General features: G+C 45.1%; 1 protein-coding gene across 1 annotated transcript in view; it reads left to right on the top strand.

Annotated features, from left to right (window-relative positions):
• The window catches only part of hmcn2 (hemicentin 2), a 61,293-nt gene extending 55,480 nt beyond the window's left edge, over positions 1–5,813 (top strand). The window contains exons 69-73 of the mRNA XM_031569872.2: positions 116–244; positions 1,556–1,867; positions 2,589–2,708; positions 3,606–3,732; positions 4,274–5,813. Of these exons, the coding sequence (XP_031425732.1) occupies positions 116–244; positions 1,556–1,867; positions 2,589–2,708; positions 3,606–3,732; positions 4,274–4,652 (1,067 nt within the window). The 3' untranslated portion in view covers positions 4,653–5,813. The remainder of the gene's footprint in view (positions 1–115; positions 245–1,555; positions 1,868–2,588; positions 2,709–3,605; positions 3,733–4,273) is intronic.
• Positions 5,814–17,043: the final 11,230 nt, after the last annotated feature.

Below are 17,043 nucleotides of genomic sequence, written 5' to 3'. Positions count from 1 at the left end.
GACAGCAAAAGACAAATAAGAGGAGGTTACTTATGCAAGCACTAATGCCCATACTTCCTTGTGGGGTGTTTGTTTCTGCATGTGTGTGTGTTTGTGTGTGTGTGTGTGTATACAGACATCGATGAGTGTCAGGACGGCAGTCACATGTGTCGGTACAGTCAGGTCTGCCAGAACACGGTGGGAGGTTACGGGTGTGTGTGTCCCAGAGGCTACAGCTCACAGGGTGTGGGCCGGCCCTGTCTAGGTGAGCAGCACAGCACAGCACAGCACAGCACAGCACAGCACAGCACAGCACAGCACAGCACAGCACAGCACAGCACAGCACAGCACAGCACAGCACAGCACAGCACAGCACAGCACAGCACAACACAACACAACACAACACAACACAACACAACACAAGACAAGACAAGACAAGACAAGACAAGACAGCACAGCACAGCACAGCACAGCACAGCACAGCACAGCACAGCACAGCACAGCACAGCACAGCACAGCACAGCACAGCACAGCACAGCACAGCACAGCACAACACAACACAACACAACACAACACAACACAACACAACACAACACAACACAACACAACACAACACAACACAACACAACACAACACAACACAACACAAGACAAGACAAGACAAGACAAGACAAGACAAGACAAGACAAGACAAGACAAGACAAGACAAGACAAGACAAGACAAGACAAGACAAGACAAGACAAGACAAGACAAGACAAGACAAGACAAGACAAGACAAGACAAGACAAGACAAGACAAGACAGCACAGCACAGCACAGCACAGCACATCACTGAGGCCTTAAGCTTTCTGGTTTTGGGCCAATGACAAATTAAACATGAATGATGTTTTTCTCACTGCTGTTAGGTGAAAATTCACTCTTAAGTTATCTCAGGACTCCGGAGCTGTAGATCAGTATATTTATTCAATAAGGATGAAAGTGAAGCAATTTCACTCACAAACCACAAGGTTTATATACTTAGATTTATCTAATGCTGTGTGTTAAACATCATAGTAAAAATAAAGTTCTCGACTGAGCTTCTTGTATCTTCCCAGGGTCGAGAAAACAATAAGTTACACATATACACAGGAACACAGAAAAGCCATGTTCCTGTTAACATAAGCATATAAGATTAGTATTAATACAAGGCACTTGATTCATATATTCATTAAGTCATTAACAGTGTTTGGTAATTATCTCCATCAGCTGTAATGCATCTCCATTAGGTTTTTCTCACCGCTGTGACCATCTCTGTGATGTTTTTCTCACCGCTGTGACCATCTCCATTATGTGTTTCTCACCGCTGTGACCATCTCTGTGATGTTTTTCTCACCGCTGTGACCATCTCCATTATGTGTTTCTCACCGCTGTGACCATCTCTGTGATGTTTTTCTCACCGCTGTGACCATCTCCATTATGTGTTTCTCACTGCTGTGACCATCTCTGTGATGTTTTTCTCACCGCTGTGACCATCTCTGTGATGTTTTTCTCACCGCTGTGACCATCTCTGTGGTGCTATTGGTCGTCTCTCTCCTCAGACATTGATGAATGCCTGCAGAACCCCAGCCCCTGCGCCCAGCAATGCCGGAATGTTCCGGGCAGCTTCCGGTGCCTGTGCCCGCCTGGCACGGTCCTTCTGGGCGATGGGCGCTCGTGTGCGGGGCTGGAGCGCCGGCACACCCTGCGTAACGGCACGCGTGTGCGGGTACCCCTGCGGCCCCAGCTGGTGTCCACGCTGGGCAGACCCTACCTGCCCCGGGTGGCGGTGGTGTCAGAGCACCAGCCCAGCTCCAGGAGCCCGCGCCACGGCTGCCCTCCCGGCTACACCAGTGAGGACGGCACATGCGTGGGTGAGTAGTGCCGTCTCCATCACTTCTCTCCACCTCCCTTGGAGACACGGACGTCATGTGGACTTGAATAGTGCTGGGGACATAGATGGGATTTTACATGATGCTACCTGTCACCTGTCTGCCTTTTATTGTTACAATGAGCGTAGCCTGTATACAAGTGCACCAAAATTCATAGGCCAGTGGGATTGTGTAGAGCTATGAAACACAAAATGTTAGCATGCTAAACAAGTGGAATGTAGGTCTATTTCTGTCAATTAATAGCAAGTGGATACAGAACTCTGCAGTAGCCAGCGGATACAGAACTCTACAGTAGCCAGCGGATACAGAACTCTGCAGTAGCCAGCGGATACAGAACTCTGCAGTAGCCAGCGGATACAGAACTCTGCAGTAGCCAGCGGATACAGAACTCTGCAGTAGCCAGCGGATACAGAACTCTGCAGTAGCCAGTGGATACAGAACTCTGCAGTAGCCAGTGGATACAGAACTCTGCAGTAGCCAGCGGATACAGAACTCTGCAGTAGCCAGCGGAGACAGAAACTCATTGCCCGAAACTGAGGCTTGTTTGTTTGTGCTTGCAGCAAAATGCACTAATCTCTTACTGGTAGCAGCTATCTGATCTGCCCCCAACCCTTCCTGTGTAGTTTACCCTTCTGAACTGCCTTCATGCTCCACTCATGTTCCTTCTGTATGTGTGTGTGTGTGTGTGTGTGTGTGTGTGCAGACATTGATGAGTGTGCTCAGAGGAAGCCGTGCCAACATGAGTGCAGGAACACCCTGGGTAGCTACCGCTGCCTGTGTCCGCCCGGATACCAGCTTATGCCCAACGGACGGACCTGCAAAGGTGTACACACCACCCTGCTCACACACACCAGCCTGCTCACACACACACACCACCCTGCTCACACACACACACACACCACCCTCCTCACACACACACACCACCCTCCTCACACACTCACACCACCCTCCTCACACACATACCACCCTTTTCACACACTCACACACCACCCTCCTCACACACTCACACACACACACCAACCTCCTCACACACTCACACACACACACCACCCTCCTCACACACTCACACACACCACCCTCCTCACACACTCACACACACCCCCCTCATCACACACACCACCCTCCTCACACACTCACACACACCACCCTCCTCACACACACACACACACCACCCTCCTCACACACTCACACACACCACCCTCCTCACACACACCCCCCTCATCACACACACCACCCTCCTCACACACACACACCACCCTCCTCACACACACACACACACACCACCCTCCTCACACACTCACACACACCACCCTCCTCACACACGCACACACATTTCACAGAAACAAAATGAACAGAAGCCGTGCTTCCCACTACTTCACACTCTCTCTTTATATCTCCCTCACTTCACACACACACACACACTACATCTCACACACCACCATATATCTCCCTCAAACACCACCTCCCACCCCTCACATCTCCACTCACTATACCTCACACACACCACCTAACCAACCTCTGCTTCTCCTCACACACACACACACACACCACCCTCTTCACACACACCACCCTCCTCACACACACACACACACACACACACACACACACACCACCTAACCTCTGCTTCTCCTCAGACCTTGATGCGTGTCTTCAATGACTGTATAAATGATCATTCACAGATGACTAATCACATTTTCAATCACCTCTATGGCCTCCTCAGACATTGATGAGTGTGCTGTCCAGGGCATTCAGTGTGGACTCAATCAGATGTGCTTCAACACACGCGGTGGCTACCAGTGCCTGGATACGCCCTGTCCTGCCTCTTATCGGCGTGGAGGAACACCAGGGTAACAACACACACCACAACACACCACACCGCTGCTGGTCAACACCACACCACACCACACCACACCACACTACACTACACTACACCACACCGCTGCCGGTTAACACCACACTACACCACACCACACCACACCACACCGCTGCCGGTCAACACAACACCACACCACACCGCTGACGGTCAACACAACACAACACCACACCACACAACACAACACCACATCACACCGCTGCCTGGCAGAAGAACTTCCACTTCAAAGGCAACAAAAAACAACACACCTCCACTGTTTGGCAACAGAATATTACAAGACCACAACACACCTCTGCTTCCTGGCAACAGAACACTACACACCTCTGCTTCCTGGCAACAGAACACTACACACCTCTGCTTCCTGGCAACAGAACACTACACACCTCCACTGTCTGGCAACAGAACACCACAGACCTTCACTGCCTAATAACAGAACACTAAACACATCCACTGCCTGCTAACAGAATGCTACACACTTTCTCTCCCTCGCTCTCTCTCGCCCTCCTCCCCTCCAGAACATGTTACCGGCCGTGCTCGCGACTGGACTGTGCTCCCGGAGGTTCTCCTCTGTTGCTGCAGTACAAGCTGCTGACCCTCCCCCTGGGCATCCCGGCCAATCACAACGTGGTGCGTCTGTCGGCGTTCTCGGAGGCGGGGGTGCTGCAGGAGCGCACGTCCTTCAGGCTGCTGGAGCAGAGCGACGAGGCCGGCGGCCGCCGCCCCTTCGGGATCCGCGACGAGGCGGGCAGGGGCATCATCTTCACCCTGCGCCCGCTGGAGAGGGCAGACATGGTCAGGCTCCGGGTGCAGGCCACCACCCTCTCTGAGCAGGGCCGCGTCACCTACCAGAGCATCTTCATCATCTACATCTCCATCTCTACTTACCCCTACTGAACACACACACACACACACACACACACACACACACAGATTCTTACACACTCACAAAAACAAGACACAATTACTGAGCACACACACACACACACACACACACACACACACACAGAGTACCTTACTAAACGGACACACATAAAAACAAATATTAGGTTACATGTTTTAGATTTGCTTCTGTCCCCCCCCCCCACTGATATACTGCCCCCTTCAGGACTGGTGTAAAGCCACACCTCTGTTGCTCACGCTGCTGCTTGCTCCCCCCAGTCTAACAGAGTGAGCACAGGGATCTCTCTGCTTGCTCCCCCCAGTCTAACACAGTGAGCACAGGGATCTCTGTGCTTGCTCCCCCCAGTCTAACAGAGTGAGCACAGGGATCTCTTCCAGTCGAAGGAGAGGAGCATGTTTTTAACAGAGTGTGTAGAGCGGAGAAAAGCCACCCTCCCTGACCAATGAAAGCCTTACCAAAGACGAAATGATCACAAGCAGAACATAAACACAGAAAGGATGTGTAACATCCACCCTGATCACATGACACGGCTGTGACACTTCTCACACCGCAACCTTTGGTTGAAGGGAAGTCAGTGAACTCCCTCAGACTCACAGGGGCTCTATAGAAGTCCACTGACCCTTTAACGTTTTTGTAGATAGCAGCCCACTGTGCGTGTTAGGGATCCTGCTCTACACTTCACCAGCTCTCTGACAACACTGAACTGGTGCGTCATACTCCACAGATGATTGGCACAGTCAGAGAGTCACAGAGGTTTACTGCTGTCAGGAAATAATCAGTACATGCACTTCTATCAGGAAATATTGAACAGGTCCACATTCAGAGTTAACCGCTATCTGACATTACTGCAAAAACAGGAATAAAGATTACCATTGAATTCTACCAGAAATAAAATGGAGTTTAGTTTTTTATTATTGTTTTTAATTGTAATTATTATAAGTATAACTATTGATTATTTTTTTGTATTGGTATCACTTTTGCGTTGTTGAATGTGTTTTCTTGTTGTGTGATGAGTAAATATGTGCCATATTGGACTAGTCTGCTTCAGCTATAGCGCCCCCTAGCTGCCGGAGCTGCTGCACTACCTCTGGGAAACTGAATTGACCACTTTGTAAACATGAGGCTGAAGTACATTAAATTGGATTACAAACTAAGTGCTGACAGGTTTCATTTGTTCTTTAAAATGGTATAAAATGTTGATTAGGCTATACATCTGTGTGTGTGTGTGTGTGAGAGAAAGAGAGAGACAGAACGTGTGTGTGGCTTTGTGGGCAGGTGTATGGGTGGAGGAGTGGGGCAGGTGTGTGTCTGTGTGAGTGTGTGTCTGTGTGAGTGTGTGTGTATGTATGTGTGTGTGAGAGAGAAAGAGAGAGAAAGTGTGTGGGCGGGTGTGTGTCTGTGTGAGTGTGTGTCTGTGTGAGTGTGTGTGTATGTATGTGTGTGTGTTACGACTCGGCTCGTGAGCCGCAACATAAATTGGAGATAGACCACAGAGTTGTACAAAAATAGCATTTATTTCTATAACACTCAAACACAGAGTAAAATAGTAAGTGCCAAGCACCAAAACCCAATAGTGTGCACACCAGCATCAAATGCCTGGTAAGCATGCAAGACCGCCTTCTGAGGGCAAACCGCCTGGCTTTTATCCACACCTCCCCAGGTGTGGACAATCAGGCTAATTATGCCCATTCACCAACTAAAAGCTGTTGCACTGCCACTGCAAAGCCAGTAGGGTGTGTAGAGGGGCGTAACAGTGTGTGAGAGAGAAAGAGAGAGAAAGTGTGTGGGCGGATGTGTGTCTGTGTGAGTGTGTGTCTGTGTGAGTGTGTGTGTATGTATGTGTGTGTGAGAGCGAAAGAGAGAAAGTGTGTGGACGGGTGTGTGTGTGTTTGTGTGTGTGTGTGAGTGTGTATGTACAGTATGTGTGTGTGTGAGAGAGAAAGAGAGAGAAAGTGTGTGGGCGGATGTATGAGGGGGGCAGGTGTTTCCTGTGTGAGAACAATGTTGTTTTCAAGTGGGGGTCCCGGCATTGCAGGGGGTCCGCGACACAAGATTGTTGATCAGTTTACCATTGATTTCTTATTTTTTTTATAAATTCGCTTTGATATTTCAACACATTTCCAGATTACTCTTGAGTATCGTGAAAAATATCTAAAATAAGAAAAATATGTCCAAAATAATATAATGGGGTCATTCCACGCCAAACGGGACAATTAAAGGAAAATTCCCCACTCGACCGTCTCAGATTCGGCTGAAAAAAATAAAGGTTGTTCATACACTTCTTAATATGAATAGTCCCAAATGTTAGCTCTCTACTCCAAATAGTTTTGTCAAAATAGGATGTTTTAGGGGGGAGGGGGTGCCAATACTTAAGACGCTTTTTGAGCAGCGTTTTGTGAAGAGCCATTTTCAAATTGCTATTACTAGAAAAGCATTTAAGCTAGCTCCTTCAAACTTTCTAGGCTTTGTAATATGATACCATTACTTGAAAAATATCGACTTCCAAGGGTGTTGCTTGGGTATATCATAGTATTCGGGGTGCTTGAATTTGCGCGAAAATTGGAAAGATTAGATATTTGTTCTTAACATATCAAAAATTTGTGATGGTGTTCTGCCTCATTTTCTCAAAATATTTTTTTGAAAATATGGGATTTTTGTACACGCCCAGCATTCAATGGCCTATGGAAGCATATTCAAATGGTAGCAAAAGGTAAGTTTATGACACAGAGCTTAAACAGCGTACGCTGTAATGTGGAGTTGTAATTTTACCACCTTCATACATTCTTCACAGGGTTTTCCATCTCCAAATGCTGCACTATGCTTTTCCAATCAAAAGCCTAAAACGTATCCACATTGAACCAATTGAACACCTAAAACTTATCCAAGTTAAACCAATCAGAATATTCTCTCAAACCTATACATTTCATCCACGCTCAGCCAATCAGAATATTCACGCTCACTTGTTGCAGAGAAACATTTTAGGACAATGGTGACTCGTGAGAGCAGGTTGGTGTCCTTGCCAATGTTGCAAAGAGCCTGTTTACAACTTTTTGGGAGGCTTCGCCTGTCCTTGACTTGTCTGCATCTCTTATCCCGAAACCCCTCTATGAATGCTTGGCTCTCTCCTACAGCCGGCACCTGTAGGCTTGTTTGTCGAAAACAAGTCTCATCCCTGGGAACAGGCCTTTCTGCTTGACCTTACAAGACACTCGTCCCTAATGACACTTGTTGTTGCAAAACTGCTTCATCATGTTCACCACACCACTGTATTATAACCATGATTTTTTTAACAATATTTCAAAACATCAGGTGCTCCTTTATAGACACGATAAGGTACCCCGGGACGGGAGACGACACAGCCCTTGCACACCACACAACTTCTTACTCCTCTCTCCACCTGGGCGGGCCATGTCCATTGGTGAACCCATCTCTCCTATTGGAGGAGTGTCAGACCCACCTGCTTCTAATTGTTGGTATGTAGCTATGTGTACGTGAAAGATACTCCTCTAGGTACTTTCTCTCAACTCTGAAACTTCCCATTGGGTGAATAAAGACTTCTCAAACTTTGGGAACAGACTTTGCAATCGCAGCGGCGTCCGGGCATTTTGAGTACAATTGGTAAGTAAATTAGCTGATTAACCAGTATATTGGCCAAGGCTGGTCTACTGATATGATTTGCTTCATGAGTTGTAGCTCCATTATACTATAAATTGACCAACACTTATCTCTATTTAAAACTGCACTTTAGTTAGGCCTACCAGTTTTATCTAAAACATTGGGTACAGCGATATTCACTACTTTTGCTAATCATTGCGCAGCATTTCTGAAGCGAGTGCTAGCTGTGCTAAATGATTGTGTCAGCATAGTATTCGTTGTACCAAGGTTTCACGTTAGTTGCATGATATGACAATTAACTACGTTTTTGTACTTTGATTTTCTCAGATTTTCTCGAAATCTTTGATTTACCATATACACGCAATTCCCTCTTGGCCATAAGCGTTGACTATGGTCATGTCTACTACCGCGCACTTGTGCACTTCAAACACTGACTTTCAGTGCTTAGGGCGTTCACACTGCCAGAACCAGCAGAATTCAGGGCACTGAAAGTACCCGGATGGCGCACTGCAAACGGTAAAAAACTACCTGATCCTAGTCGCTACCGCGTCACTTTGCGTCACTGTCGACAGCGAAGCCGCGCATGCGTCACAAGGACAGATCATGTACGATTGCCAGTTTCAATCATAGACATAAATATCTATATATGTCTATGGTTTCAATCATGGAAGACAGCGAAGACAGCCAGTTTTACCGAAACATGACCGTTTACTTAAAAACGAGAGAGATGGTGTCACTATGGACTAAAAATATGAGGTGGAGGATCACACTGTCTATCCCCAGTTACATTTTGAGGGGTACGTACGTTGTACAGCACAACAGCAGTGAAATGAAGACTGCTCAAATAGTCTGAGCCAATTAGCTTTAAAAGTGTGAAAGGTATAAATATTACATTAAAACATTATGCGTTAAGACAAGCCCCATATGTTGACGTTGATCCTTATGCTGTAAACCATTTAAACATTATTACATATTACGTTAAATCAACCCACATTACGCGTTAAGACAAGCCCCATATGTTGATGATGAGCCTTATGCCGTAAACCGTTTGTGTCTGAGCATGCGCGACTAGGATCGGGTAGCGACTAGGTTCGGGTAGTGACAGAGCCTGTGAGCAGGACAACACCGAAGATGTTATGCACATTGCACGTGCTGCACAAATTATACGTCATCACATATTTGGTGAGGCCAAATCTTTTAATGGATTCCCTGAGAGATGCTAAGAGGACTCTGTTCCACATCTATTACTGACCCTCGTGCATATGCTGTTAGAGGGAACCAGCATAAAAAATCAGATGGCAGAAACAACATCACCCGCAGCACTGGCAATTGCTCAAATTATTAGATTCAACAGTGTCAAACACAAACGGGGACCAGGCACAGGATTTGTCAGACACAGTATAATATCTGTGCCACAGACACTGGTGCTTTACACTGTTGAATGTAATAATACCACTTTTGATAATGCCTGCAGACATTGTTCCCCATCTGAGTTGACAGGAGATACCAGTTCCTTTTTATGTAGGGCTGATGCTGCATTGCCCACACACAAAAAAAAGGAACTGACTTCAAGTGTCAACTCAGATGGGGAACCACGTCTGCGGGCATTATCTAAAGTGGTATGCCCTCCACTGTTGCACAGTCCGGTGTTCACCACTGCTGCTGTAGCAACATTGACCATATTCCGAGTTCGACCACAGCTAGGGACCTTTTCCATGGCACTGCAATTTCTCTACTCCAGCATCCCTCCTATGTTGGGGAACAGGCTGACCGAAGACATCTTGTACTCCGTCAGGGAGAACATTCCAAGACCATTGACCGAATGCCAGAGTATTGCACAGAGGTTCCGCCTGTAGCCAGCAATCTCAAGGTGTCGCAGGTCCCAGAGACAAGCGTTAAATCACTCATGAGAGATGTCTTCAGACAGCACTTCAAGGCAGAGTATCAATGGTTGGGTAATTTAACACAAAACCCCTGCAGATGAGGCTGTGAATATCTCATGGGATGCCTTCCATGCTGCCAGCCAAAAAGTAGAAGCTTGTGTCATTTCTAACATTGGACTCCTTCCACTGTTTCAGGAAAGTGCTCACTCTGTGGCCATGATAAAGCATTCACTTGATGTCATCAGTAAAGCTGTGGAACACCTGCATCCTGGCTAAATTCCAGTGATCACATTTGACCAGCCTTTGTATGCCCTGGCCAAGCAAATCCAGATCAAGTGGCCTGATAGATATGGTGAAGACAAATTGGTGGTTATGTTTGGTGGGTAGCATATTGAGATGGCAGTACTGAAAATGCTGGGGAACTGGTTGCAGGAAAGTGGTTGGGTTGAAGCGTTAGTGCAAGCTGACATCATATCTGCGGGGATAGCGGACTCCTTCCTCAAAGCAGCCCATATGTCTCGCACCAGGAGGGCTCATCAAATCACTGCAGCAGCTCTGAACATTTTGCAGCATCTGGCTTATAACCAGTATTGCCAAACACAGACTGATGGGGTTCCTCTAAACTTTGAAGCTTGGTGTCAACAGAGAGTGGAAAACACCCCACAATTTCAGTACTCGTCAATTGTGCTTGAGCTAGAGCTGCTAATGGTGGACTTGGGCCTGAGAAGGCACATGCTCTTCCTGTGTTTCATGCATTGACTGGCTGTGACACAGTATTAAGCTTTGCTGGGCATGGGAAAAAGACTGCATGGACTGTCTTTCCAGAGCTTACAATTGCCCTGTTAGAGCTACGTTCCGCCCCACATGACATTCCACAGGATGTAATGGCCGCAATAGAAAGGTTTATCATCCTGCTCTATGACCGAACCAGCACATCCACAGAAATCGACCATGCTAGAAGGAAATTATTTGTGAAACGGCACAATGTGCAGTCAATTCCCCCAACAAAGGCTTCCCTAAAGGAGCCTGTTAAGCGGGCAGTCTACCAGGGAGGCCATGTGTGGGGTCAGATGCTGGTATCTACACCAGAGCTGCCTTCACCCTGTAAATGGGTCTGGTTAAAGACATCTGAGGGTCATTATGAACCATTCTGGACATGCGTACCAGATGCAGGGCAGTCCAGCTATGAACTTGTCTCCTGCAAATGTAAGAAGGGCTGTGTGAAGAAGTGCAAGTGCAAAAAAGCTGCCTTAGACTGCACAGCCCTCTGTTACCGTGAGGGCGATTGCTGACTCTTCCATGATAGACCATATATTTGGACAGTTCATATTTTCACATATAGACTTAATATCGCCTATATTGCCTTATAAAACAGAAGGAAACTTTCTAGTAGGCTTAATGTTAGAGGTACCGTCTGAATTCAGCAACATGAAAAACGTGTGATGTGATGTTATGATCCTCTATATCAGTGGTTCTCACCCTTTTTTCAGTGATGTACCCCCTGTGAAATATTTTTTCAGCCAAGTACCCCCTAACCAGCGCAGAGCATTTTTGATTGAAAAAAAGATGTAGGCCTAATACACATCATTGTCTGATTTATTAAACTATCAACACTGAAAATTGAACATTGTTGCATTGAACTGAGTTTTAGTGAGAAACTTGTGCTTGTGCTTCACTGAGAAGCTTTGTCAGTCTTGGTGGCAGGGAGGCAACTGCTGTGATCAAGCTCTTCTCCAGGCACAGTCTGTTTCTCTGCTTTGTTTTGATCAGTCATTGCAGAGAAGAAGGCCTCACATAAATATGTGGAGGCAAAGGTTAGTAGCTGCTCCAAAGCTTTCTGTCCCAGGTCAGGGTGCTCCTGCTTCACACACACCCAAAACTGTGTGAGTGTGGATGTGGCAAACTGGAGGCCACGGTCAGATGATGCTTCCAGGAGTGTTTCCTGATTAGTGACAGGTAGCTTGCTTCCGTTTGTTTCGGACAAGTGAAATGGGTATCTCACCCAATCCAGCTGTTTAGATTTCTCCTCCATGTCAGGAAAGTAGGAATGGAAATTTTTTTCAATCAAGTTAGTCAAATGTCCCACGATGAGCAACTTGACTGAAGCTCTGTCCACATCCTCACTACAGAGAAAATCATCCACCTGAGGAAAGCAGGTGAAATCCCCCTGTGCAGAGGCTCTTCTCCAAAGCTCTGCTTTCTTCAGGAAGCCACCCACCTTGTCATACAGTTTTAAAATGCTGGTCTTTTCCCTGCAGAGACATATTCAGTTCGTTCAGTTTGCTGAATATATCTGCCAGATAGCACATCTTTGCAAGCCAGTCTGTGTCCTGGAACAAGGTGGCATGGGGAGATCTGTGCTCAATCAGAAATGTGTGTACTTCCGATCGTAATTCCAACAATTCCATTCCGACGATCAATACACATGGCTGGCACACACACACACACGAGAGCAATAGTAATATCAATTTATATCAGCGCAAACGCTCCCAGGCATACCCACATGCACGAACGTAGGCCTACTGAAATAAATACAAATATCCCGCTTATTATACGGTTACTTGGCAAAACCATAGAAGACATTCCTGCAAATGAAAACGATGAAAGATGTGAATTAGAAGCACAAAACCCGTTGCCAATGACAGCGGTCATAAACTTTTCGCAGCGTGAATATCAAGAAATTACAGACCTGCGAACGCAGACATTTAACCCACATATGGCCCATACAAATCAACGGAACTTTTTGGAACATTCTGAAGAGCCGTATAATAACTATTTTTAAAGGATTTTTGAATGGATGCTTATTTTAAATAAATCTTGAAAAAATCTCACGTACCCCCTGGACTGCCTTCACGTACCCCCAGGGGTACGCGTACCCCCGGTTGAGAACCACTGCTCTATATCATATGTCTATACAACTTTGTTCCAATTACTAACTTTAAACCAGTCAGGCTGCCGTTTTGAAAAATAACAACCATCTTAAAATTTGAATAACGTATTTGTGTTATACATGTAGTAACCCCCAATATATGCTAAAAAGAACTAACTAGATCAACAATCTTACATATTAATTAACATATGTCAGAAAATTCAACTAAAAGTTGTTGTCAATGGCGGCCATCTTGAAAAATCGATCCCACGGCCGCCATATTGAAAATTCATGATGGCCCGATATCTTTTTTTTTTTGGACCGTCTTTGGCTATATGTGTATCAATTTTCACGCTTTTATCACAAAGTGCACAATTCTTCAACTATCAAGCTAAGCCGCCCCACTATTAGGGGTTTTTGAACCTGGGCCCTATTTTTTAGATCTTTTTGGTTCCAAAACTTTAGGTCACCCAATGATCGAAATCAGTCCATTATTGAGTTATTACAGAGCAAGTTAACACCAGACCTATGCAGCTTCTTGCTTCTTCCGCTACTTTAAAACATCTTACTGCTGCTTTAATTTACTGTTTGTTTAGTCCAGACAGGAAGGTGCATTTGTTACTAATACTAAAAGATGAGGGGAGAAAAAAAGAAAAACAATTATATACGTATATCATCCAGGTCATACAGACATCGTTAGTGTTACTAAGGATGTCATATCAATTATCAAGTATTGCATGACATCATCTGCGCTTGGTACAACACGAACGGTACGTAGAGTTCATTTGTGGATTATTGGCACACCGGAAGTGACTGGAAGTAACTTTACCCAGTCACTTCCGGTGTGCCAATAATCCACAAATGAACGCTCCGTACCATTGCAAGTAGAGGATTTTGCCACTTTGTTTGCACTTATCTACCAGACATTACAGCACGATAGGCACAACCACCAGATACTACATGCACCATGGGCACAACCACCGTTCTCCTGTCCTATGGTTCACCCCAGCAAACCGCAGGCTTCGCACAAACCACGCACTCTGGTAGTGTGGTTAGTACGTAATTTCCTGTTTATTTATCTCTGGAAAATCTGTGTGTCTTAACAAGTGTTTGTAACCCCCCCCCCTTCTGTGAGCAGAGGTGTAAAGTAACGAATTACATTTACTCACGTTACTGTAATTGAGTAGTTTTTTTGTGTACTTTGTAATTTTTAAGTAGTTTTTGAAATCGGTAATTTTACTTTTACTTAAGTGGATTTTGACTAAAGTATTGTACTTCGCTACATTGGAAATTACATCCGTTACCGAGTAAAAAAAAAACACAGTTTAATGTGGGAAACCGAAAGGAGGGAATCGCGCACGACAATTCTCACTGCAGTGGTGGATGCTGCATAGAGTGGATGATGGAGTCGATGCGAGCCGCCGGTGCTGAGTTACGAGAGATAGAGATGGAGAAAGATGATATTGCGGACTACTAACAAGCTGTGGACGACCAACAAGCTGAAGCACCGAACTTTCCGGCAGTTAAAATAAAAGAAGATGAAGAAAAACCATGACCACATCTCCGCAAGCAGTTTGCCTTCCAATGTAAAAGAGGCAACAGTTATATAATGCTGTGTAAGCTGTGCCTGCCCCGCCAGACAGAACTTTCTGCTTGTACAAATTCATCTTCAAATCTGCGCAAGCATGTGTTGGTACAGTATTTGTCCCTTTCCATTTGTAGTTCAAACAACGTTTTTGTTATTTAGTTAGCTTTGCTCCATTAAGCAAAACATGCGTTTCATGGCACTAGTTAGTAGCCTCATTTTGGCTAGCACTTGCAACCGCCCTGAGTATGCTAACGTCGAAGATAGATAGGCTAGTTATACACTCGTGCACACCCCTCGTGTCCATCCTTCTGTTAACAGCCGTCATCCAATAGACTAATAATAATTCCATTACTGTCTTCCATTCGTTTCAGGTCATAGCAATTATTATGTTAAAAACTGCAGATCAGTCATCAGCAATGAAAGACACCACATAAACTGATATTAGGCTAATCATTTGGCTGCCTCCCATGCCCTGAAACAGGAACGATGTGAATGCGCACACCATCGTTGTCAGACAGTTGGACAAGTCAATGTCAATGTGTATGTCGTTATCTGGAATTTATCACGATGTTTAGTCAGATATTGATAACCATAAGTGATGGCTTTGCAACGTGCACGTCTTTCATGTTCATGCTCAGGGGTCTCGGTTAGCAAGAATTGAGGATTATGAATTGTGATGCATGTAGAAATAGAAAATAATGCTATAATTCTGTATATATACTGTTGGTCTGTCATCTCAAGTAGCTATTTATAGCTATTTCTGTGTTGTGATGCACGTGATGGCAGCTCAATACTATGTTGTTTGTCATTCTACAGGTCTAGTCTATGTCAGACAACACTTTGACCGGATAGTAGAGGCTGGAGCAAGTGGGACAACATTCATCAGATGAAGATGATTTATTTTCCTCAATGAAGGTCAGAAGGTACATGGGAGTTAGAAGGGTACCTAGCCTGTGTCTCAGTCAATATGGATCTGCTGAACTCCCTTCAGAATATCAAAAAACTGTCCCTGAAACCCAATACTGGTCATACCTGCCTCGGCCGCCTGCGAGCGACTCTTTAGCTGTGCTGGATTGCTGTTCACTCTACTCACCTTGAAAATCAGCTGCTGCTCAAACTCAACAAGAAGTTCGTAGACTAATGCTCGAAAGGTGGACACAATTAAAGTAACCAAAGTTTAAATATACAGTGGGGCAACACTTTAATGAACAATGTAAAAATGGAGATGATGCTGTGATGACAAAAAGATGATGCATACTATGCATTTACAGTATACTATGTTTTAGTAAAAAGAAAGAAATAACTGACCTCAAGTTTGAATAGAATACATAAAGAACACATTAACATGCAAAACACAATGAACAAACAATTTTCAATGGACACATTTTAGGACCCTTTCCTGTGAAAACAATTATGATGAATTATTATTCTTAACGGGGACACAGGGCTGGTGCTCTGCGAGGCACAACGTCCCTTGTGGATCAAACTTCGGGCCAGTCCCCTTCGGGTCCGTGCTGTTGTACCAGTGCCCCCCAACACCACCACCAACCTGGGAGACCTGCCCCCACCGAGATGGTCCACTCATCCCTGACCCTCCTCTGGTAGGGTGCAGGTTAGTCTGAGTGTGTAGTCAGGCAAGGTAACGAATTGACAAAATAAACATATTCTCATATCTTCTAACGAAAGAGGTTGGCTTCATTTTAAACATATAATATTTCCTTTTTGGGCTTTTTGGTATATACATGTGTGGTTACCATGGTAAAAGTGCGATAATGGTTCTTTGCCTCTGCCTCGTCCATATAAGCTCTGGACAAGAATAAGGAAATGTGATTAATCACAATAATAATTCACCACAGTGAATGCTTTTACCATTGCACTTAATTTTTTTTCAATCGAAAACTGAAATTCAGCCGGTAGATTAAGATAGATTAAGATTAAGATAGATTAAGTCTGCGCTCCATACTTAATGGGTTGCAGGCCACGTTGATATGACTCCTGTTCCACACAGTAGTAAACTTCTTATCCTTGGAGCCCCTAATTGCCTGTAAACACGATGTGGACTCAGAAGCTACAACTTCAGCTCTTTTGTATAGCTAATGCACAGATTGGTTTATTCTAGCATTTGGCCATAGACTTAAAGGGCACAGGTTGCTTTTAAAGCTGACCCAGCAGTAAGGCAGACTATTTACTGTGGAATCATTAGAATTACTACATCTTTTGTCTGAGGGACGAAATTAGAGGGTAACAAATGTTTTACCCACCTGTCACAAAATCAGAAGAATCAATCAAAAAAAAGTTTTTAAATTTTAGTTTGACATGCTTTACTTTGTTTATTCAAGATCTTACAGAAATAATAATTGCTCCTCTGCTGTAGAAAGTTCTCCAGATCACTTCGGCGCTGTCCCCCTGTTAGAAGGTCGACCGAAAAC

The sequence above is a fragment of the Clupea harengus genome, chromosome 7 (assembly GCF_900700415.2).
Source record: "Clupea harengus chromosome 7, Ch_v2.0.2, whole genome shotgun sequence".
NCBI classification, from domain to species: domain Eukaryota; kingdom Metazoa; phylum Chordata; class Actinopteri; order Clupeiformes; family Clupeidae; genus Clupea; species Clupea harengus.
The sequence above is the reverse complement of the archived record's forward strand: the minus strand, read 5'-3'. Positions and strand labels throughout refer to the sequence as shown.